The sequence below is a fragment of the Petaurus breviceps genome, unplaced genomic scaffold, assembly GCF_028583685.1.
Source record: "Petaurus breviceps papuanus isolate PSGF00001 unplaced genomic scaffold, PetGlider_PUasm1.0 90503, whole genome shotgun sequence".
NCBI classification, from domain to species: domain Eukaryota; kingdom Metazoa; phylum Chordata; class Mammalia; order Diprotodontia; family Petauridae; genus Petaurus; species Petaurus breviceps.
In genome coordinates this window covers 1,319,531-1,343,312 of record NW_027187265.1, presented here as the reverse complement: position 1 = coordinate 1,343,312, position 23,782 = coordinate 1,319,531, and the positions used below count along the sequence as shown (strand labels likewise).

Here is a 23,782-nt window from a genome sequence, read left to right as displayed (position 1 = left end):
ATAATGAAAAGCTTATGGCCCCAAGGGAATGCCAGATCAAGGGAGGAGATACAAGGAGATTTCAAGTTGGGGTTTTCCAGGGCCCTTTAGACAAATGGGATCTGAACTTTTTTGTTCCCTAATTGATATATGATCAAAAGATGTGAACAACTTTCAGATGAAGTAATCAAAGCAATCTATAGCCATATGAAAAAATACTCTAACTCACTATAGACTGAAGAAATGCAGATTAAAACAATTCTGACCTATTAGAGTAATACCACTATAAGGTCTTTATCCCAAAAGAGATTAAAAAATGAAAGGAAAAAGACCTGTATGTATAAAAATATTTATAGCAGCTCTTTCCTGGTGGCAAAGAATTGGAAATTGAGAGGATTTCCCATCAACTGGGGAATGACTGAACAAATTGTGGTGTTGTGATTATGATGGAATACTATTGTGCCATAAGAAAATGATGAGCAGTATGTTCTCAGAAAAACCTGGAAAAAACTTACAAGAGCTGATGCAAAGTGAAATGTACTGTGTGCAAACTAACAGCAATATTGTAAGATGATTAGCTGTGAATGATTTAGCTATTCTCAGCAATACAGTGATCCAAGACAACTCTGAAGAACTTATGATGAAAAATGCTATCAGTCCCAAGAGAAAGAAGTGATGGTATCTGAATACGGAATGAAACATACTTTTTAAACTTTATTTTTCTTGAGGGTTTTTTTTTTGGTCTCTCTTTCTTTTACAACATGACTAATATGGAAACGTTTTGCATGACTACACATGTATAATTTATATTGAATTGCTTGCCTTCTCAATAGGGTGGGGGAGTGGGGAGAATGGAAAGAATTTGGGACTCAAAGTTTTAAAAACAAATGTTAAAAATTATTTTTACATGTAACTGGGGAGAAATAAAATAATAAGTAGAAATATTCCTCCAAAAAATTATAACTGTAGGTAATATAAAATATTTGGGAGCCTACCTGCCAAGAGAAACCCAGGAACTATATGAATGCAATTACAAAACATTTTTCACACTAATAAAGTCAGATCTAAACAACTGGAAAAATAGTAATTGCTCATGGGTAAACTGAGCTAATACAATAAAAATGACAATTCTACCTAAATTCATTTACTTATTTAGTGCTTTTAGGGATTAGAGTAAATTGACCAGACCCAGCCCAAGAGAGAAGTCAAGCCCCGCCCCAGCCCCTCCTTACTCCTTCTTTTCTCCTTCTGAACTTCACCCCTAATCTTGGCCTCTGTTGTAGCTTAGCCCCCAAGAACTCACCAACCCAGGCCCAGCAGATGAGTACAATCGGCAGAACTGAAATCCAGAAACTCAGAGAAAACATGCTGTAACTCTCCCCTCTGGCTAGAAACTCCAGCCTCCGTAAGAAACAGGAAAAGGAAGTGGGAAAGAGCTAAACTTCTCAAGTTAACCCTTTTAAGTGTTTTATCTCCAGGAGGGAGAGAAGCCTCCAAAGCCCTGGGCTAGGTGTCAGGAGGCTTAGTTTCCAATGACTCATCAGGTCACTTCCCCCTTTGCCCTGCTCAGGGCTTCATGACCCCCATGTGACAAGTGAATTGTAAATTCTGCTATCTTCTCTTTCCCACAAAGCTAACTGGCTAATCACTTAACCTTTCTGGGTTTTCATTTCCTTCCCTGTAACATGAAGGGGTGGGATTATATGCTTTCCAAAGTCCCCCAAAGCTCAAACTATTCTATAGTCTGTGTTCTCAAATCCCTTCCAGATCCAACATTCCACCAATAAAGACCCTCAGGATGGTTTCCCTGAGAAGTAGAATCACCTTAGGGAAAATTGGGAAGTAGATAGATTTTATTGACAGAATCAGGGTTTGAACTAAAAGAGACTTTAAAAATCATATAATCCATAGCCTTTGTTTTACAGATAAAGAAACTGAGGCCCAGAGAGAATCTATGATCCTATAGCTAAGACCTCAGGGGCCATCTAATCTAATTTCCCATTTTTAAAATGGGGAAACTGAGGCCTAGAGAGGTAAGTAACCTGCCCAAGTTTTCGAAGGTAACATCAGAAGTGGAATTAATATGACATATTGGTTAGAGCTGAGATCAGGCATAAACTGACTTACAACCTCTCAGTCATGAGATTCGGGTTCTACTCCTGGCTTTGCCTCTTGTAATGTTTATACTTACACTGGGCATTTTTCATTGAGTCCTTTCTGAGTGTCCCCAGGCTGGGTCCCTGAGGAAAATAGGAATTGAGGGTAAAAAATCTAGGCCCGTTACAGGCTCAGGACAAAAATGTGACAGTCACAGGGCATGTGGCAATACAGCATAGGGGAACCTAGATAAGAAACTGCTTTTACCCAGTCTCTGTGAGAAATGGCCCTTATAGGCTCAGCCTTTTAATGCTAATGGGGAAATGAAAGAGGCTTTTGCCCAGAAGGCTGGAGGGGGAGGAGTCATTCGTTTAACCCCTGTTTGTTTCTTAACATGATTTATAGATTTATGTTCCTACCCAGGAACTTCTACAGTTTCATTAAAAATACAGTCCAACCTCTACTTGAACAGGCTTCCCCTCAGCAATATCACCAACAGTTTATACTTATTCTTAGAGACCTTATGTGCCTGCCATTAGCCACCTTTAATTTCTTTTCCTGCCTTTGCTTTTGATTTACTGTATTTGACCACCATGCCTAACTGCCTCTCATGCTGAAAGTTTCCTTGGTGCAAAACATCCTTGTGTCTTTTCATCTTGGAACACCCCTCTACTCTGCAGTCCCCTTCTCCTACTGGTGAGTTCCTCCCAGAACCTCCATTTTGTAGAAGGGCCCAGCCTAGCCATCCTTCATCTCCTCTCCTACCTCTTCCAGCAGGCAGAGTTCCTTATCTCATCCTTCTGTGTACCTTTTCAACTCCTTTTTATGCATCATCTTCTGTTATTGCAATGGAAGCTCCTTGAAGGTAACATGTTTCTTTTTGTTGTATTTGTATCAACAGCATGGATTTCTGTCTCTTAGCATGGTGCCTGACAGATAATAAATGGTTCTTGAGGCAATTCATTCTACTGTTTGGAGCACCTAGGTGGCACAGTGAATAGAATGCTGGGCCTAGAGTTGGGAAGACTCATCTCCCTGAGTTCAAATCTGCTCTCAGACAGTCACAAACTGTGTAACTTTGGGCAAGTCACTTACCCTGTTTATCTTAGTTCCTCATCTATAAAATGAGCTGGAGAAGGAAATGGCAAATCACTCTGGCATTTTTGCCAAGAAAACCCCAAACAAAGATCACAAAGAGTCAGACACAATTAATAGATGACTGAACAACAACGAAAATTCTACTGTTGGATAGCTCTAATTGTTACTGTAGTTCCCCACCTTGCTCCCAATCAAAGCTATGCTCAGGTTCAAGGAACTCTTTGGGTAAGCATCTATTCAGAACTACAACTAATGAGATCCCATCAGATGCTTCTTTTGATCATACAAAATCAGAGGGCACATCAACTGAAAACAAAGAAATTTAATTAGAGCAGCAAGACATTATAAGGAAAAACTGACACCTTCCTCCCCCTCCCCCAACATTCAGGATGCACTCTCCTAATTATTCTCATGCTGCCAGTTGGAGAGGGAATACAGACTAGAAAGCTCACACACACAAATGCAACTCATGGTTGCATTCCAGCTGGAAAACCTTCTGCCTCCGAAGCTGCCACCTGTTTCTTCCCCATGGAGCTACTTTTACCTGCTGGACTTCTTTCTCCATTGCATCTGAATTTCTTGGCTGAATTGTTACTACCATATGCTATTTCTCTGCTGAAATGCAATTTTGAGGGGACCTCTTCATCAAAGGGGAGTATTTCCAGCCCTTTTATAAGATATCCCAGAGTTCCAGGACTACTACATCTCTTCTGTTAGTCAAGCCCACAGCAACCTCCAGCTAGCACAGCAAAAGTCCCTGGGCTCAAATCTGTCTTTTGGCCAATTTTGTTTGTGCCTCAGGGGCAATTTCTCCTGATATTTAGGTTGATCTAAGGAAGGTCTTCAAAACTCCCCTCATGCCTCAGCAGCTAACACTAAGTCATGCAGATTATGTGAACACTTCATTTAGCAAAACTGAAGAGAGAGGCTAGAGCTTCTATTGACTTCAGTCCAGTGCTCTGATAACTATTCCTGCTATCCTCTCTGCCCTTCCTTTGAAGAAGCCTAATTTTTCCTTTAGGCAGCTTCCATCTGTTGTATCTGATTATTCCCTTAGGGGCCAAGCTGAATAAAGTGAGTCCCTCTGCTTTATGATAATTGTCATTCTTGAAGACAGTGATTGTGTGTAGCAGCAAGCACCTCAGCATCCCCAGGGTGGCTGCCAACACAGGTTCTTAGATCTGCTTTTCTAAAGGAAAGCAACTCAAAATGGGTTAACAATCTTGCTTTAATCAATCAAACATATCATTTACCTAGTTCAGGGGAAAAAGTCAGTACCTCGACCTTCAGAGTATACAGACAGACAGAAGTTATAAGCAGAAGTTACTAGAAGACAGAGAAACATTTCAGCAGACAGGCTTCCGACTGTGCAACCATTATATCCATACCTAGTCAGTTACCAGAGAGGGAAGCACCAACATCTGGGTTTTCAAAGTTGGGGGGGGCTCAACAGCTGCCCAGAGTTTCATCTGGTCATATCACACTTCTCAAAGTGAGCCCCAAAACAAAGCTTCCCATCAGGGTTTATATAGCCTTCTCCTGGCTCAGAGAATGTATCAACCCTCCTGACCCACTGCCCAATCACAAAGCATTCCCAAAAACCAAGCCTCCTGCCACAGGCTCCAGGTGCACTTAAGCCTAGGGACAGGGAAGATCTTAAATTCCCATAACATGGTGTCTTCCAGTCTTCTCTTCTCCATGCTATGCATCCCCAGTTCCTCCAATTAGTCCTCCTATCATGTGGCTTCTACTCCCTTTAACACCCCAGACGCCTTCTGTTGATCAGTGTCCTTCCTAAAATGTGATCCCTGAAATAGACATAATGCCTGAGATGTGATTTTAGTAGTCCAGAGAACAATGAGACTATCCCCTCACTTTCTCATTCTGGACCTCTGTTTCTGTTTGCCCAGACTGTGAGATGCTGCAGTTCACAGAGGAAGAGACAGGTGCAGGTGTTGCAAGCATTCCTGGGGCGGGGAGGGGGGGGGGGATTCTCTGCCCAGCTGCTGCAGAAGCTAAGGAGGAGAGCAGCTGATGCTCCTGTTTTGGAGAATGGGATGGCATTTAGAGGCACTGGGTAGTAAGTAGCTTGTTGGCATATAGTGACAGGAAGTGGCTATGAGAGCAGCTGTGGTATAGACCATTAGTGGGGATGTCTGTTGCTATGGGAGCTATGTATTACTTAAGTCACAGGTCCCAGAGTTTAGAGGCAGAAGGAACCTGGGAGGGTCTCTGTTGCTACTCCTCATTTTACAGAGGAGGAAACTGAGACCTGGAGAGGTAAGTACGTAGCTTCAATCCCAAGGTCACACAAACAGTAAGTAGCAGTCAAGTCCTCTGACTCCAAATCAGGCAAGCAGTCTTTCCAGTATCTAAGCTGCTGCATCTCCCTGAGTAGTAAAGGATTTAGTGAAGGTCAGGAACAAACAGGAGAAGCTGGCAGGTGTGGCAGAAATGGTGGTGCCACAGAAATGGTGGTGCCAGGCACTTACCTCAGATTTCCTTACCCTCGTGCTGTGTGAGGGTGTGTTCATGGGGACATGGCTTGTTGGGGTGGTCTGTGGGTTTATTACTCTGGTTACCCCACCCAGTGTCGGGGAGCTGTAAAATCAGCTTGTTTGAAAGGAATGGGGTGTGTGTGTGCACGTGCAGATATGTGGCGTGGGGATGTGAGCATGGCTAGGTGAGGGACAACCTAACTCTTAGAAGAGCATTCACACAGAGGTGGCTCCATACCTTCACAACAGGACACCTTGGGAAGCTGGAAGGGATGAATGGGAGCCATGAGAGTAGCCTCAAGTGCTGACTTTGAAGCTGTGGTCAATGGTTTCACTTGGTGCAGGAGATACTCACGGTTCCCCCAGACCAGCTGCTTCTCAGGGGTCTCTATCACATCCCAATCCAATTACCAAGGGAGGTATGTTCATAGAATCATAGATTTAGAGATGGAAGAGACCTTCTTCCAGGTTGTATAGACCAACTTACTTATTTTACAGTGGAGGGAACTGAGGTCCAGAGAAGTTAAGCAGCTTGCCCAAGGTCACACAGCAAGTAAGTAGCAGAGCTGAGATTGGAAGTTGGTCCAGTGACTCCAAGTTCCATGTTCATTCCAAATAACTGCACTGCTTTTCTGTGGATGCCATGGAATTCCTGAGTCAATGAATATTTTAGTTTATTGGTAGAATGCAATCCCACACATTTTCAACCCATCCAATGCATGTGGCCTTCAGTGAGTAGGAAACTGTCAACAAACAGACCACAGGAGCCTTTCCAGTTTTGGAGCAATCATATTTAAATCAGTATATTCATTGTTGCTGGAAAGGATGCGTCCATCTATTCCTCTGTGGTTCTACTTGCCATTCATGTAGATTTCCAAGTCCAAATACTCCTCCCTGGCCTCTCCTCTCCTCTCTTTGTTGTTTCCTCCTATTAGGATATAAGTTATTTGAGGGGAAGGAACTGATGGTAATGCCTTCCCCTGCTTGGTGCTACAGGACTCACCATACTGTTCTTGTGGTGTGGGACTCGAGATCATCTGTCCTTCCATTGTCTGTGGTCCCAGAACAGTGTCACAGAAAACCTGATGTGAACCTGGTCTGAGAGTGATAGGGACTAGATCTGTTTGACAGTTTTTATAAGGAATTTCCTGGTGAGGAAATTCCCTCTACTTATTCAGTTCAGCACCTTCTCTGCAACTTACAGTCCTAGAAAGTTACCCAGAGCATTGAGAGATGGGAGAAGAAATGACTTACCCAGAGTCACTGCAGATAGTATGTGTCAACTTGAGCATAGGCTTTTCTGGTTTTGAGGCCAGCTCTACACCCACTATACCATGCTGCTCTATTCAGAGACTCTTTACAGAGTCTAATATTCTTTTTTTTTTTTAAGTAAATTTCATTGATTATTTTCACATCATCAGAATTTCTCCCAGCATCCTTCTCCTTACCCCTCCCAGAGAGCCAATGGAAATAACAAATTAAAAAGAGAGAGAGAACGTGAGATCAAATTAAAAAGCAGTTAAAATAATCAATATATCAAAATAAAGTCTGAAAATATATGCAATGTGTCATGTTGGTGGACTTCCCTTTTCTTCAAAGGAGTGGGAAGGATTTGGCTTCTCATATCAATTCTTTGGAGCAGGCTTGTTCTTTGTAATTTTGCAACATTCACTTATGTTTTATGGTTGTTCTCTCCATTTGCATTGTATTTATCGTGTATACTGTTTTCTTAGCTCTGCTTACTTCACACTGCATATAAAACTTTACATGCTTCTCTGTATTCATCATAATCATAATTTCTTTCAGCCCAGCCATATACCATTACATTCAGTACAACAATTTGTTTGGCCTTTTCCTAACCAATGGGCATTTACTTTGCTTTTAATTCTTTGTGTCTACAAAAGTGCTGTTAACAATATTCTGGTGTATATGGAGACTTTCTTTTTATCGATGGCTGCCTTGGGGTTCAAGCCTACTGGTAGAATTTCAGGATCAAAGGGTATAGACATTTTAGTCACTTTATTTGCATAATTCCCAATTGCTTTCTGAAATGATTGTACTAATTCACAATTCCACCAACAATGAACTGGGGTGCCTATCTTCTCTCTCTAAATGTTGACTTTTCCCAATTGTTTAGTTATTTTTTTTGCCAATTTTCATAGGAGGAGGTGAAACCTCAGGGTTACTTTGATTTGAATTTCTTTTTTTATTATTCATTTGGATCATCCTTTCACATGAATGTTAATGTTTGCAATTCTTTTGCAAACCTTTTGTTCATATCCTTTGACCATTTATCAATTGGAAAATGACTGGTCATAATATACACATATATGTATATATATATACATATACACACATCTACATATGTGTGTGTATGAAAGCAAACTTTTGCCTGTGAAGTTTGATACAAAGACTTTCCCCCATTTGAAGTGCTTCCCTTCTTGTCCTAGATGTATTAATTTTGTTTGTGCAGAAGCTTTTCAAATTCACATAATCCAAGTTGTCTGTGTTATCTTTTGTAATGGCCTTTATCCCTTGTTTGGTTAAGAATCTATCTCCTAGAGATAACTATGAAAAGAATGTCTTCTGCTTCTCCTCTAATCTTTTTATGGTATGATATTTCAAATTAAGGCCAAGTCAAGTCAAGTCAAGTCAAGTCAAGAGGAGTTTATCAAGCCCCTACTATATACCACGTATTGTGTTATGTGCTGGGGATGAAAAGAAAGGCCAAAAAATAGTCCTGTCCCTAAGAGAGCTCACCGTCTCATGGGGAACATAACATGAAAATAACTATGTACAAAGAAGACATATTGGAAACAGTCTCCTAGGCAAAGCACTAACTAGCATTAAGAAGAATTGGGAAAGACTTCTTATAGAAGGTGAGATCTTAGCTGAGACTTAAAGGAAACCAGGGAGGCTGGGAGGCAGAGATGTAGAAAGAGACTTTCTTGATTTATTGTGCAATATCTTTTATGATGTTAATCTAAGCATAATTTCTGCCAGACTGCTTCTCAGTTTTCCTAATAGTTTTTAGAAAATAGGGAGGTCTTTCCTAAGTAACATGTTTCCTAAGTAATTTAACAAGAAGTTGAGTTCCATTGTTTCTGATTTCCTCTTGTGTAGTTTGATGGGTCTCCCTCTTTATTTTTTAATCAGTATGTAATGATTTTTACGTCAACTAATTTATAATATTGTTTGAGGTCTAGAAGCACTATTCTTCTTTCCTCTCTATCTTTTTTCATGATTTCCCATGATATCCTAGATTTTTTGTTTCTCCAAGTGAATTGTTATTGTGTGAGTTCTGTAAAGGGTCCCTCTAATAGTTTGATTAGTATAACATTAAAACTACAAGTTAATTTTGGTAGTATTTTGATTTTTATTATGTTGGCATGACCCAGTCATGAGCACTGAATATTCCTTCAACTACTCAAGTTGCCTTTTTTTTCTCTGAAGAGCACTATGTAATTGAATCTAAATAAGTATTTTTATATGCTTTGGAATACATATCCCTAAATATTTTATGTGTTTCATTGTTATTTTGAATATGATTTCTCCTCTTTTTGCTTCTTAGATTTTGTTATAATTGTATAGAAATGCTGATTTTTGAGGGTTTATTTTAGGTTGCAACTTTGCTGAAGCTATCTTCTCAATTAGCATTTTTGCTTATTAGGGATTAGTAAAATCCCTAGGATTTTTAAAATAACCTATCATGTCATCAGTAACTAAGGATGGTTTTATTTCTACTTTCCTCTCTAGGCAATGGGTGATGAGGGCCTATGCTAGGGTAGTGGCCACCTGAGTCTAGGTGGGAGTAGAATGGAAGAAATGATACTTCAGTTCTAACCCTGGATGCCTAGAAGGCTGTCGATGTCTTTGAGATAAATAGGGAAGTTTCATAGGGAAGTGGGTATTAAGGAGAAATAAAATAAGTTTTGTTTTGGATGTGTTGAAGTTGAGATGCCTAATGGACATTGAGTTCAAATGATCTCTCTCAAGATCCCTGTCTGAGATAATGGAACCTATATAAGGATGTATGAAGTTTCCAACCCCTAGGTGCTGGAACTGGGCCTACTAGTTGGGACACTAAAGAAATATCAACTCCATCTACTTCCCTGCACATATTAACCCTAAAGGCTCTCTCCTGACTGGACCTCCTCCATGCAATTACAGAATGCTCACCCCTTCTCTCGCCTCTGTTTCTTCTAGTTCCTCTTTTGGGCTGCTGTTAATTTCATGCTCTACTCACTCTACCCCTAGATTTTTTAGGTAGCTGCTACTTATCTAGGGTGTCCTCTTTTTCCAGAAATGGGCTGGATTTACTTTCTTCTTTTCTTGAGGATTCATGGTTTTTGGGTAAGAGCAGTCTGGGTTCTGCTCAGGGGCCCTAGGACCCAGGAAGTAGTTGCTTCTTATTGCTTTGATATTAATCTAGGTTAGGGGGCACAGGCTGTTAGGGCATCACCTGGGAGACCCATCTGACAAGACAAGCCTCAACAGCCCTGTTCCAACATGGAGGAGCTTCATACCAACTTTTCTCCAAGTAATAAGTTTGAAGATCTAGCTAAGTCTGATCTGACTGAGGGCCAGTTTAAACTGACCCAAGCCTGGGGGCTTGGTATATTGAATAGAGCACTGGGCCTGGAGTCAGGATATATCTGAGTTCAAATCCAGCCTCAGACATTTGCTAACTGTGTGACCATGGGCACATCACTTAACCCCTTTTTGCCTCACATCCTCATCTGTAAAATGGGGACATGCTGGAGAAGGAAATGCAAACCACTCCATTGTCTTTGCCAAGAAAGTCACAAAGAGTTGGACACAATTAAATGACTGAAAAACAAACCTAGGGAAGTATTGAAGAATTGTTGTTACTTATACAATATAGTTATTCCTTCTACATCACAACTTTCCCTACTGTAGTTTCAGTATATCCTGGATTTGCAAAAGAAATTAAATGGGAGTTTTGTGGAAGCTACAGATGACATGCGGAGGTCAGCAGACAACATAGAAAAAGCTTAGAAATTCAAAAATGCATAAAATATGTGTTTTGTATAATATCAACATATTTTATCTTTTAATAGTATAATAATTCAGACTTCACTGAAGGGAGAAGGGAGACTTCTCTGAAGGGAGAAGGTAAGAAGGGAGGGCTAAAAAATGTTATGTAGATTTTCCAGATCTTGAAGGAGTCCCCTCCCCACTCCATCTCCCAAACCCCCAGCTATTTGGATAACTGTATTCCTTCTGGTTGGATTGTAGTGAAGAGGTTACCCATAAAGAGGGTTAGGGTTGCTCTGGAGACCCCAAAATACCAACATGCTGGGTCCTGCTGAATGAATTTGACTCAAGTCTTCTCTCAGCCAAAGAAAATAAAGTTTATTAAAAGTTCACTTGTATTGGACACAGAGTAAATCTGTGCTAGGTCATTCTAGGCACTCTCACAAACATGAATACAGGATGGGGTCTTATATACAGAAGGTTGTGGGAGGAATCTAGGGGTGGTCTAGGGGAGGAGTTTGGGGAGGGTCTTCAGGAGGAGTTAATGAGGTCTATGAGTGAATAACGATGGAGACCACAAACAATGGTGGGCTAGGCCAGTTCAAGGGTGAATCACACTTTGATAGACTCAAAGGTGGGAAGTCTAGTAACAGAGATTTGAGCTCAGCCACAAAGTAAGGCTTATGGCCTCATGCAAATACCTCATCAAATGAGATGATTTAATCAGAGTTCAAGAGCCTGTACCTCAAGGACTCAAGGATAGCTCAGAGGGGCCTCCCAGAGCCCATTCCTTATCATTAGGACCACTTTCCCCCTATGAATATTCCCTTCCAGAGTAAGGGCAAGTTAACACTCCCTTAAACAAACAAGCAAACAAAAAAACATCTAGAATTGTTAAATGGAATCAGACTGACACTTCCAGATTCCAGGCAAATAAGCAGTCTTGTGCTAGAGTTTATAGTTAATAACTTAAATGTTGCAAGAAGTGAATATCTTACTTAAGTATATTCTGTATACCTTTTGAATTATGAAAATAAAATTTCATTGAAAATAAACAACTTTGAAAAACCGCCCTTGGGCTTTGCCTCTGTGTTTTTTTACTAACCCACTCATCTATCTGGGAAAATGTGGGAGGTTTGCAGTTGGAAAACTGGGGAAGAGCCATTTGGTAATTATTGGGTGAAAAACCAATTAAAAGTCTTAAAATCACTGTCCTTAATAGATTAAAATCAAGCAAAAGTAAGGCACCTAAAGAAACCCCAAACCCAGGTACTGGGAAGTTGAGTCAAAAAAAAAAAAGTAAACCTAGGTTAAGGGTATTAGTTAAGTAGAAGAGCTCTGGTATTGGGGGCTAAGGATTTCTGTTGGATATGAGAGGTCTTGTTGTTTGTCCTTATGATGAGGTACAGGCTCTGGAAACCCCCTTAAACTCTGATTGAATCTTCCCATTTGATGAGGCATTTGCCTAAGGCCATAAGCCTTTCATTGTAGCCAGGCCCAAACCTCTGATACTAGCCTAGCTAGCCCTCCTTTGTGCAGCTAGCTCCCACCCTTGTTCCTCCTAAACCCTCCATTGTCTCATCTCCAGGTATCCTCCAGCTACTTCCCACCCTTCATCTCTCATCATTGGAGTCTGACCTCATTCATCCTGAAGACCCTCCCCAAACTCCTCCCCTAGACCACCCCTAGATTCCTCCCACAACCCTTCTGTATATAAGACCCCCCTCTTGCCTCCATGAGGTGTGAGAGTGCCTGAGAATGATCTAGTACAGACTCACTGTGTATCAGATGATTCTGGCCCACTTGTCCAATGCAAGTGTCACAGATACTGAGGCTCCTTAAGAGTCTACCCAATATGGCGAATCTTTAAGAAACTTTGCTTTTCTTTGGCTGAGAGAAGACTTAAGTTGAATTCATTCAGCAAGACCTGGCATGTTGGTATTTTGGGGTCTGGGGCACCCCTAAACCTCTAACATCAACATGGGAGACACTGGCACAGGACCACTCAGCATGGCATGCCCACATCAGAAAAGGTGCTGTGCTCTGTGAGCAAAGCAGAATTGAGACAAATTGGACACATTGAAACTTGACTCTAGCAATAGTGATGTCATTTTGGTCCTCTTGGTGAACAAAGGACAACAAGCAACTGCCAAATGCTATATAAATGTCAGCTGCCATAACTATGTAGGGAATGTGCATGGAAAAGTACACATTTAGGGAGCACATGAAGCCAGGTTACCTCTGGGAGGAAAGAGAAGGGTGGGGAACAATCATTTGTTAGGCACATACTACATACCAGGTATGCTGCGAAAAACTTTAAAATTATCTCTTTGGAGAGAGGTTCTTAACCTGAACTCCATGGATAGATTTCTGAGGGTTCCTGTACTTGGATGGGAAAAACAAATGAACAAAACTTTATGTTTGTATTCCAATAAAATTGGTTCCTTTCATAATTCTATGTATTTTATTGTATGTATTTAAAACAACCCTGTCAAGTGGGTGCTATTTTTATCCTTATAGTTAAGGAAACTGAGGCTGGTAGAGGTTAAGTGACTTGCTCAGGGTCATACTGCAAGCATCTGAGGCCAGTTTCAATTTCTGGTCTCCCTGTTTCCAGGGAAATTCACTGTATCCATTGTACTACCTGGGTGACTCACAACCATAATTCCACAGAAACTTCTAGTGTCTTCTAATGGCATTTTCCTGCTGTTCTTGCTGGCCTCTAGTGAACTTGTAGTCTTTACCAGATACTTCTCTATGAACTCTCACATCCTGAATGACAGAGGTAGCTAGGTGGCATAGTGGATAGACCACTGAGCCTGGAATCAGGAAGACCTGAGTTTAAATCCACCCTTCCACACTTACTAGCTGTCTGACCCTGAGCAAGTCACTTAAGCTCTGTTTGCCTTAATCCACTGGAGAAGGAAATGGCAAATCACTCCAGTATCTTTGCCAAGAAAACTCCATGGACAGCATGGTCCATGAAGTCATGAATCAGACATGACTGACTGAATGAACAACAGCATCACTGAATGGTGGGCTTCTAGCTGCATGCTGCCCTACTTCTGCATTGTGCTCTTCTGGACAGATTGTCAGACACAGTATGCCAGATGTTGCTTCACTGGTTGCCTCACTGGGACCAGATACTGCTTACTTCCAGTGTGTGTGGGTGCTAAAACTGCTGGTCATCTCTCCTTCCTCATGAGAGCAGTGCGAACTACTATGCTCTTAATTCAAAGCTGAGGTTTTCTAATGGCACTCACCTTGGACCAGCAAAAAGCTGTCCATGTCTCATTCCGTTTAAAGTAGGGGTTCTTAATCTGGAGTCCATGGGTAGATTTCTGAAGGTTCCTGTACTTGGGGGGGGGGAGGGAAATACTTCTATTTGAATATAATTAGTGTGTAATTCTATGTATTTTAATTTCAGCATTTAAAAATATTATTTCAAGTAGGGGTCTATAAGCTTTACCAGACTTCCAGAAAGGGCCATTTTACAAAAAAAAGTTAAAAGTTCCTGCTTTACAATATTGTTATTATGATCAAAGACAGAGTTACTCTGATCAATACAATGATCCCCAACAGTTCCAAAAGGCTCATGATGAGAAAGAGAACTGATAGGCCTTGAGGGAAAATTGAAACTTAAAAAAAATTTTTTTTCACTTTCTTTAATTTTCTTGTCTTCTTTTCAACTTGGCTAATATGGAAATGTGTTTTGCATGACTTCACATGTATAATGGGCATCATTACTTGTCTTCTCAATGGGTAGAGGAGAGGCTGGAAGGAATTTGGAACACGAAATTTTTAAAAACGAATTTTTAAAATAAATAAACATTAAAAAAATAAATAATAATCCTCTATCCCCCAAAAGCCCCTGCTTTAGAGGGTAAGTGATGAGGTTAGAGGTTTATGGGTGCTCCAGACCCCAAAATACCAACATGCCAGGTCATGCTGAATGAATTCAACTCAAGTCTTCTCTCAGCCAAAGAAAAGCAAAGGTTGTTAAAGATTCGCCATATTGGGTAGACTCTTAAGGAGCCTCTGTATCTGTGACACCTGCATTGGACAAATGGGCCAGAATCATCTGACACAGAGTAAGTCTGTGCTAGATCATTCTCAGGCACTCTCACACTTCATGGAGGCAAGAGGGGGTCTTATATACAGAAAGGTTGTGGGAGGAATCTAGGGGTGGTCTAGGGGAGGAATTTGGGGAAGGTCTTCAGGAGGAGTCAAATGAGGTCAGACTCCAGTGATGAGAGATGAAGGGTGGGAAGTAGCTGGAGGATACCTGGAGATGAGACAATGGAGGGTTTAGGAGGAACAAGGGTGGGAGCTAGCTGAACAATGGGGGGATAGGCTAGTACCAGAGGTTTGAGCAGAGCCACAATGAAAGGCTTATGGCCTCAGGCAAATGCCTCATCAAATGGGAAGATTCAATCAGAGTTCAAGGGGGTTCCCAGAGCCTGTACCTCATCAATGTCACACAATCAATTCTAAAGTTCTTAAGAGAAACCTTGAAAATATTCTTATATTGTTTCTTCTGACCACCATGTGTTAGAGTATTTACTATGTACTATGCTAAATGCTTTATGATTTATTAACTCATAGGCAGCAGTAGCGGCTGCGGTGGCAGCAGCAGTAGCAGTAGTAGTAGGCTTGGTGGTAGCGGTTGAGCTTGTGGCAGGCGGACGGGGGTCCAGTCAGTATGGTCGCACGAGTTGGAATAGAAGTCTCTCAAAATGGCAGATGACCTGGACTTCGAGACAGGGGATGCAGGGGCATCAGCTACCTTTCCCATGCAGTGCTCTGCCTTGCGCAAGAATGGCTTTGTGGTGCTCAAAGGCCGGCCCTGTAAGATAGTTGAGATGTCCACCTCCAAGACTGGAAAGCATGGCCATGCCAAGGTTCATCTGGTTGGTATCAATATCTTTACTGGGAAGAAATATGAAGATATCTGCCCTTCAACCCACAATATGGATGTGCCCAATATCAAGAGAAATGATTTCCAGCTGATTGGGATTCAGGATGGCTACCTGTCACTGCTCCAGGACAGTGGGGAGGTAAGGGAGGACCTTCGTTCACCTGAGGGTGACCTTGGCAAGGAGATTGAGCAGAAGTAAGACTGTGGAGAAGAGATCCTGATAACGGTGCTGTCAGCCATGACAGAGGAAGCAGCTGTTGCAATCAAGGCCATGGCAAAGTAACTGGCCCCCAGGGTGGTGGTGGCTGCAGCAGCAGCAGCAGCAGCGATCGGCACCTGAAGAGGCCTTCCCTCTCCTCCCCAGCCTGGTCAGGCTTTGGCCCCATCCTGGCTGGACGCCTACTCTTCTTTCTTTGATGTTTTATTTTGTTTTGTTTTTTTTCTCTCAATCTGGAGAGCTCCCCCACCCCCACCCTTTTAGTCCAGCCCTGTCTCCCCCAACCCCTTGGACAAGATGGGGGCAGGGCCTTGGTAAAACTGCCCCCTTCTCTCCCCCACCTCACACTACAGCCCTGGTGGGGAAGAGGGGATGGGGGGCTCCTTGAGATTTAGTTTTTTTTTTCTTTTTTATTATTCAATCTGGAAGCAGAAAGCTGTGAATTCTGGATTCTGGCAAAAATCTTCTGCCCCCTACCTATCCTGTCTGGCCCCCTGGTTCCCTATACCTCACCTAGCACCACTCCCTCCTCCAACAGGGGACCAGACCCCACCCCCACCCCATCTGCCTGTGTCTTTCCCCAATTCTCTTTAGTGGGAAAAGGGACAGGAGTGGGGAGGGGCTCTATTCCCCTCCTCAGGCATCCAGGAGGGCCCCTAGCACCCATGGGCCCTACCCCTCCTTGCCGTTTTCTCCCTGACACATTTGTTAAAAATCAAACCTGAATAAAACTACAAGTTTAATATGAAAAAAAATTTTATTAACTCATTTAATCCTCACAACAACCCTGGGAAGTAGGTGCTATTATTCTCCCCATTTACAGATGAGGAAACTGAGGCAAATAGAGGTTAAGTGACTTGCTCAGAATCACACAGCTAGGAAGTGAGGTCAGATTTAAACTCAGATCTTACGGATGCCAGGCCTGGAGTTCCATCCACTACACCAGCTAGCTCCCTCTATGTATATTACCATCCAGATGAATGGAGGGAGACCTGGTAGAGCCCCATACACACCAGGGGCCAGCCCCACATCCATCTGACTGAACCATAGCACAAGACATAAGGCTGAAGGGTCACTGCTCCAAGCAGAGCACACTAGGCTTTCCTACCTCTCCACCTCCTCCTTAAAGGTGTGGGCAGGGTTGAGTTCTATTGTCTTTGCCTTGGGGTGGTGGGGTGGTGGGGTGGGGACAGGGTTGGAGGACTGTGCTGGTCTGGCTGCAGGGGGAGCAGCATTGCTGGATGGATCCCAGAACACAAGCCTATGGGTCCCATTCTACATCCCTACCAGTGCAGGGGACATGTTAAATGAATGAGCTGGGGGTTAGGGGTTAACCTAGAGAGGGTTGGTTCTTAGTTCACCAGGTCTCCTTAGGGTCTTCAGTGTCTTAGTCTGTGGAGAAAACTACAATTAATTTACCTCTTGTGCATAATTCTCACTTTGGAGAGTTTTGAGAAGTCTTGAAGATCAAAGAAAATGTCTAGTTCTCCATTTGTTGATTACAACATATGGCCTGTTCTTAATGAACTTATGCTGGCTCATCACTGTTTCCCTTTCTTGGTGTTTGTAAAACTATCGGCATAATAAAATGTTCTAGAAACCCTCTGGTTTGAAGTTTGTGGAATTAACCCTTTTTGTGCTTTTTGAAAATTTGAAGAAGAGTATTTGCCTGTCTCCATCCATGTGACATCTCTCTCCTTGGGAGCAATTACTCAAATACATGCAAGGCAACTCAAAAGTAAAGATACTTGGGAATGGTTTTGTTACCTTAGAATGTAGTATTCAATTCAGCTCAGTTCAATAAACACTTATTAAGCACTATGTGAAAAATGATTTTTCTTAGTAAACATTATCTTGGAAACTCAGAGCTTCCCCATCCCCCTTTCTTTCAAGGTTCAGTCCTTCATAAGAACATTAAGATCTAATCCAAATAGATCTATTCCTGCTCATCATGTTGCCCAGTCAGATCTGGGGAAAAATTGATTCCTTTCTATTGTTAAGACAGGTGATATGGAAATTGAGGTCTATTTGATCAGGATTAAGTGAACTGAGTCAGTACTCAAGGCCTCATTTTGATACAGCCCACCTCCCAGCATGTTGACCAATCAGAGTTGATTGGATAGGGCATATAAATTGTATCCCCAAATCCCAAATTGAGCCAGTTCTAAATGCACCCCACCTTAAGGGGGGGGGACAAATTTTGCACTTTAACTCCCATGCAATACATGTCAAGCCAGCTTGAGAGAAATTAAACCATGGACACATGCACCCTAATTTCATTTGTCTCTTTCTTAGAACAGACTCTTTCAAAACTGGGATTCGTGGGGTTCACAACTGTCAACCTCCAGATTTTGGTCTAAGAAAGACAAACAGAATTAGGTTGTATGCATATTTATTTCTCTCAAAGCTGACAGACATGCATCCATGGGAGTTCACTTCCAAGTTAGTCTACACAGTTTATATATCCTTTCAACAGGGGCTGATGTCACTCCTTCATCATTTCACCCATGGACAGAGAAAATATCTCTATACCGGACTACTCCCAGTCTTGGGCCATCGAGACAAAAGAATCTGTCTCTACCCAAGCTTGAGTAGAAACAATGGGCTTCCCCACTTAGATTAAATTCTTGGCAAACTTGGCAAATAATGGGGTTTGACCAAGATAAGAAGAGTCAAGGAGATCTCAGTAACATCCTTCTAAAGAAAAACTGAACTTCATGGCTTTAGAAGAAAGGGGGTGGGGGAAAGTGTTGAATCTTCCCATGATATTGGTTATTAATAATAATTTTTCACACTTTCATAGCACCTACTAGGAATCAGGCATTGTGCTAAAGGCTCAAGATACAAATAATAGATAGTCCTTGCTCTCAAGGAGTTTACAGTCGAATGAGAAGACAACATAGAAAAGGAAGCCAGAAAATAGGGGTGGGGGTGGGGAGAGAGACACCAAGAATCTTGTTCTTTGGAGTTGAAACCAAGCAGAGTTACCAATTTCTGCCCTTTATAAAAGAAGGTATTAGGAGGAGTCCAGTGCTTTGTCCTCCAATCACAGGGGAGAGGAGGCTGATGGAGATAGGTGCTGAATATCCAAGGCTTAAGCTAGACTTGAATGAACACCTTTGTGTTCTTTCTTACCATTTAACCCTTCCAGGTTTCAAGTATGTCCTAGGTAGCTGGTTGTTATTGATTGTCTTGGTTGTTAGAGTAAGGATGACTGTGGTCTCTCTTTATCTCTTCCTTCTCTTCCTCTCTCCTTTTTCTCCTTTTATCTTCTTCTTCCTTTTCTTCTCCCCCTCTGTTTCCTCATTTTCCTTTAATTTCTCCTCTTCCTCCTCCTTATTCTTTTTCTCTGGGTCTTCTATTTCACCCAAGCTGCAAGTATAAAGGTCACTTATGGACCAAATAGCACTGCTGATTGACTTGGGAGTGTCAAGTCCTGAAATAAATCCAAGCCATGAGTTGAGGAATAAAGCCTCTTTAACTGACATAACAGGATAGCAAACCTTCCACCCTAGGGGATGACCAGTGAATTTTCCAACTCTAAGATCCATGCAAAAGCTCTTATACCTTTAGGAGGAGAGGGGGAGGAGGCAGTTTGAGGTAGCAAAGCTTGGTTAAGAGACTCCAGTGGCCCTTGGCAATCCAGGGGAAGAAAGTCACTTCCTTCTGTCTGTTTTGGCCTTTGTGCCATGAATCCCAATGGAAGAAGGCAAAGACACTAGAAGTAGAGATCCAGTTTGAGCTGAGCTCCCCACAGGGCAAAATCCTTGGGTAGGGGGGACTTAGAGTGTGGTTCAACTCAACCTGATTAATAATAAATATCCTAAGAGTCAGAATGTAAGGACATTAATAAAATTCTCACATTATAAAGATCATCAAAGGGCTTGGCAGTCCATATTACACATGGTATTAACAATTTCTGTCATAATGATGGGGTACAGGATCTGGGAAACCCCTAGAACTCTGATTGAATCTTCCCACTTGATGAGTCATATGCCTGAGGCCATAAGCCTTTCATTATAGCTAGGCCCAAATCTGTTACTCTTAATCTAGCCTAGCCCTCCGTTGTCCAGCTACTTCCCACCCTAGATCCTATCAAAATATCAATACCCAAATCTATTACCTTTAAGCTAGCCTAGCCCTCCATTGTCTGTCATCTCCAGGTAGTCTTCAGCTATTTCTCACCTGGGAAATACCTATCCATCAGCTATCCCCTTCCTGGAGTCTGACCTTAGTTCCATCAAGACCTTCCCCAAACCCTTCCTATCACCCCCTAGATCCCTCCCACAGTCTTTCTGTATATAAGATCCATCTTGCCTCCATGAAGGGTCTGAGAGTAATGTAGTACAGACTCACTCTGTATCAGATTATTCTGGCCTGCTTGTCAATACATGTTTCACAGATACTTAGGCTCCTTAAGAGTCTACCCATTAGGGGGGCGGCCAGGTAGCACAGCGAGTAAGAGCACCGGCTCCAGTGTCAGAACGACCTGGAGATAGAATCCCGGGCTCAGACACTTAGCACCCACCCAGAAACACCTGGCCATGTAACCTTGAGCAAGTTACTTAACCCTGATTGCTTAATAAAAAAAAAAAAAGTCTACCCATTAGGATGCATCTTTAATAAACTTTTACTTTACTTTGGCTGAGAGAAGACTTGAGTTGAATTCATTTGGCAAAACCCAGTGTGTTGCTATTTTGGGGTCTCAAGCACCCCCAAACCTCAACAATTATATTAGCAGTTTTCTGTCAGGAGCTTTGATCTGTTATGTTTTCCAACCAGAGAAAGTTTACCACTCCTTAGGCAGCTTTGTGGCTCCTTCTCTCCACCAGCCTCATCCTCCCCAGTGGCAGGCACACAGACATATGCCACCATATCTAGCTCAAGTGCTTCATAATGATTTTGGTTCAATTTTATTCAATCTGAAAAATCATTGCCCTACATAGATCAAAGGGAAGCTACATGGCACAATGGATAGAGCTCTGGGCCTGGAGTCAGGAAGACCTGAGTTCAATCCAGTCTCAAGACATTTACTAGCTGTGTGACCCTGAGTAAGTCACTTTGCCCCAGTTTCCTCAATTGGAAAATGAGCTGGAGAAGAAAAGAGCAAACCACTCCAGTATCTTTGCCAAGAAAATCCCAAAGGGGGTCATGAAGAGTTGGACCTGACTGGAACAAGGGAACAATAACAAAGACAAAAGCAAAATGCAGAATGGCTAGTTTCTCTTCTCTATTGTCCAGTATCATCCTGATGAGGTGCTGGCTCTGGGAACCCCCCTTAAACTTGGATTAAATTGTCCCACTAGATGAGGTATTTGCATGAGGCCATAAGCCTTTCATTGTGGCTCTGCCCAAACCTTTGTTACTAGCTTGGCCCTCCATTGTCCCTCTACTTCCCACCTTTGAGTCTATCAAAATATCTATACCCAAATCAGCTGTTACCAGACCTCATTGACTCCTCCTGAAGACTCTCCCCAAACTCATTACTAGAGTCTGACCTCATCTGACTCCTCCTGAAGACCCTCCCCAAACTCTTCCCCTAGACCACCCCTAGATTCCTCCCACGCCCTTTCTGTATATATAAGACCCCATCTTGTCTCCTTATGGTGAAAGCACCATAGAATTTTCTTTTCTTTCTTTCTTTTTTTTTGCTTTTTGGAGAGCAATTGTGTTTAAGTAACTTGCCCAAGGTCACACGTAAGCTCAGGTCCTCCTGACACCAGGGCCAGCACTCTACTCCCTGCACCACCTAGCCGCCCCAACCATAGAATTTTCTAGCGCAGACTTATTGTGTCCAATACAAGTGAACTTTTAATATACTTTACTTTTCTTTGCCTGAGAAAACTTGAGCTGAATTCATTTGGTAGGACCTGGCATGTTGGTATTTTGGGGTCTCCAGTGCAACTCTAACCCTCTTTATGGGTGACCTCTTTGATTCCATCCATCCCTTACTTTCCTCATCCACCCAGACCCTTGATGTCCTCATGTTTCCTATTTGTTCTCAGAAAAGGATCTGAGTAGTGGAGTCCTAGAAGGTCAGTCAGGTGACATGGGTTCTAGTCTGGGCTATGCTGCTAATTCACTCTTCGATTCTGGGAAACTTGTGTCTCTGCCCTCCTTAGTTTTCTTACCCTTAAAAAAAGTTTGAATTAGATACTTTGTAATATCTCCTTCAGCTCTTACATTCTTTGTTCCAGGGTACCTTCCGGATCTAATCCTAGGCTTCAGATGTATACATTGGGAAGACAACTATGGTAGCATGTGTAGGATAAATTAGAGGCAGAAAGAGTGGAGAAGTGATAAGGGCCTGGGTGAAGGGAGCAGCAGAAGACACAGAACTAAGATTTGCTACCTCTTTCTCTGAGATACTGAAGTCTCCAGTGTCACACATACACCAATACCAATACCCATTAACCAACACCAGACTCATTCTTTGTCTGTTTGCTCACTTGTCTCAATCAATCATTCAAAAAGGATTTATTAAGTGCCTACTATATACATACACTTGGGGCTCAAAAAAAATTGAAAAATGAAGCAGTTCCCTGCTCTCAAGGGGAGACATTAATGTTTATAAAGTATGTACACAATAAAATAGATTTAGTTAAAAGAGAAAAATAAGGCAACTACATGTGTTACTAATATTATTCAGAATTGTTTTAGACCATTTAAAATAACTAGACAGTATAAAATACCTGAGAGTATACCTGCCAAAACAGACATAGGAACTACTTGATCATAAACATAAAACACTCTTTATACAAATAAAGTCAGATTTAAATATTTGGAGAAATGTTCATTGTTCATGGGTAAAGCCAATATAATAAAAAATGACAATTTAACCTAACTAATCTGTTTATTCAATGTCATCCCAATTAAATTACTAGAAAATTATTTTGCTGAGTTAGAAAAAAAATCATTCAGAAGGACAAAAGGTCAAGAATTTCAAAGAAACTAGGGGAAAAGAAGTAAAAGAAGAAAATTCAACAGTATCAGACCCTAATTTATAAGTGAGAGTATTGTTGAAGTATAAAGTATGTAATTTTGATTATTTTAAATTAAAATTTTCTTTAATAAATAAAACTAATGTAGCCAAGATTAGAAGGAAAGCAGAAAATTGGGGAAAAATTTTCATAGACAATCTTTCAGATAGAATGTGATTACAATGGAATACTGCTGTTTTTGAAGTCAGGGAACCATAAAATGTTGAGATTTAGGGTTTAGATTAGGGGTGCTCAAGACCCCAAAATACCAATGTGCCATTCCTGCCAAATGGAATCCACTCAAATCTTCTCTCAGCCAAAGTAAAGTAAAGTTTATTAAAGACTCACCATAATGGGTAGACTCTTAAGGAGGCTAAGTATCTGTGAAACTTGTACTGGACAAGTGGGTGAGAATAATCTGACACAGAGTGACTCTATGCTAGATAATTATCAACCCCCTCATGGAGGCAAGATAGAGCTTATATACAGAAAGATTGGGAGAGGATTTAGGTGTGGCCTAGAGGAGGAGTTTGGGGAGGGTCTTCAGGAGAAGTCAAATGAGCTCAGACTCCAGTAATGAGAGATTAAGGGTGGAAACTAGCTGGAGGCTACCTGGAGGTGACAGACAATGGAAGACTAGGCTAGTTTAAGGGTAACAGATTTGGGTATGGATATTTTGGGAGGGTCTAGGGTGGGAAGTGGCTGGCTAATAAGAGTAAGAAATTTGGGCCTAGCTATAATGAAAGGCTTATGGCCTCAGGCAAATGCCTCATCAAATGGGAAGATTCAGAGTTCAAGGGGTTTCCCAGAGCCTGTACCCCATCACTGTGATATAAGAAATGATAAGCTGATTCTTTTAGAAAAACACAGAAAGACTTGGACCAATGAAGGAAGATACTGCACTTCCAGAGAAAGAACTGACAAATAGGAATATGCATAGTATGGTCTTACATATATATATATATATATATATATATATATATATATATATATATAT

The 23,782-nt window shown here is 41.7% G+C and overlaps 2 protein-coding genes across 6 annotated transcripts in view; one reads left to right on the top strand and one right to left on the bottom strand.

Annotated features, from left to right (window-relative positions):
* Window positions 1-1,472, bottom strand: part of LOC138141827 (tyrosine-protein phosphatase non-receptor type substrate 1-like) — a 73,179-nt gene extending 71,707 nt beyond the window's left edge. The window contains exon 1 of one of the 4 annotated variants that reach the window (XM_069062704.1): window positions 1,283-1,472. In XM_069062704.1, coding sequence (XP_068918805.1) covers window positions 1,283-1,346 — 64 coding nt within the window. In that variant the 5' untranslated portion in view covers window positions 1,347-1,472. The remainder of the gene's footprint in view (window positions 1-1,282) is intronic. The other 3 variants (XM_069062701.1, XM_069062703.1, XM_069062700.1) reach the window with 3 other exon arrangements.
* A 13,796-nt stretch (window positions 1,473-15,268) lies between these two features.
* LOC138141826 (eukaryotic translation initiation factor 5A-1-like) lies at window positions 15,269-16,560 on the top strand. Of its 2 annotated transcripts, none has more exons than XM_069062698.1 (2): window positions 15,269-16,016; window positions 16,201-16,560. In XM_069062698.1, the coding sequence occupies exon 1, from the start codon at window positions 15,407-15,409 to the stop codon at window positions 15,785-15,787; it is 381 nt and encodes a 126-aa protein (XP_068918799.1). In that variant the 5' UTR covers window positions 15,269-15,406; the 3' UTR covers window positions 15,788-16,016; window positions 16,201-16,560. The 2 variants fall into 2 exon arrangements, with proteins under 2 accessions (XP_068918799.1, XP_068918800.1); XM_069062699.1 differs by having other exon boundaries at window positions 16,195-16,560.
* The last annotated feature ends 7,222 nt before the right edge of the window (window positions 16,561-23,782 follow it).

Excerpts from the sequence above, each read along its gene's own strand:
- LOC138141826 (XM_069062698.1), top strand. The coding sequence starts at position 15,407 with ATGGCAGATGACCTGGACTTCGAGACAGGGGATGCAGGGGCATCAGCT.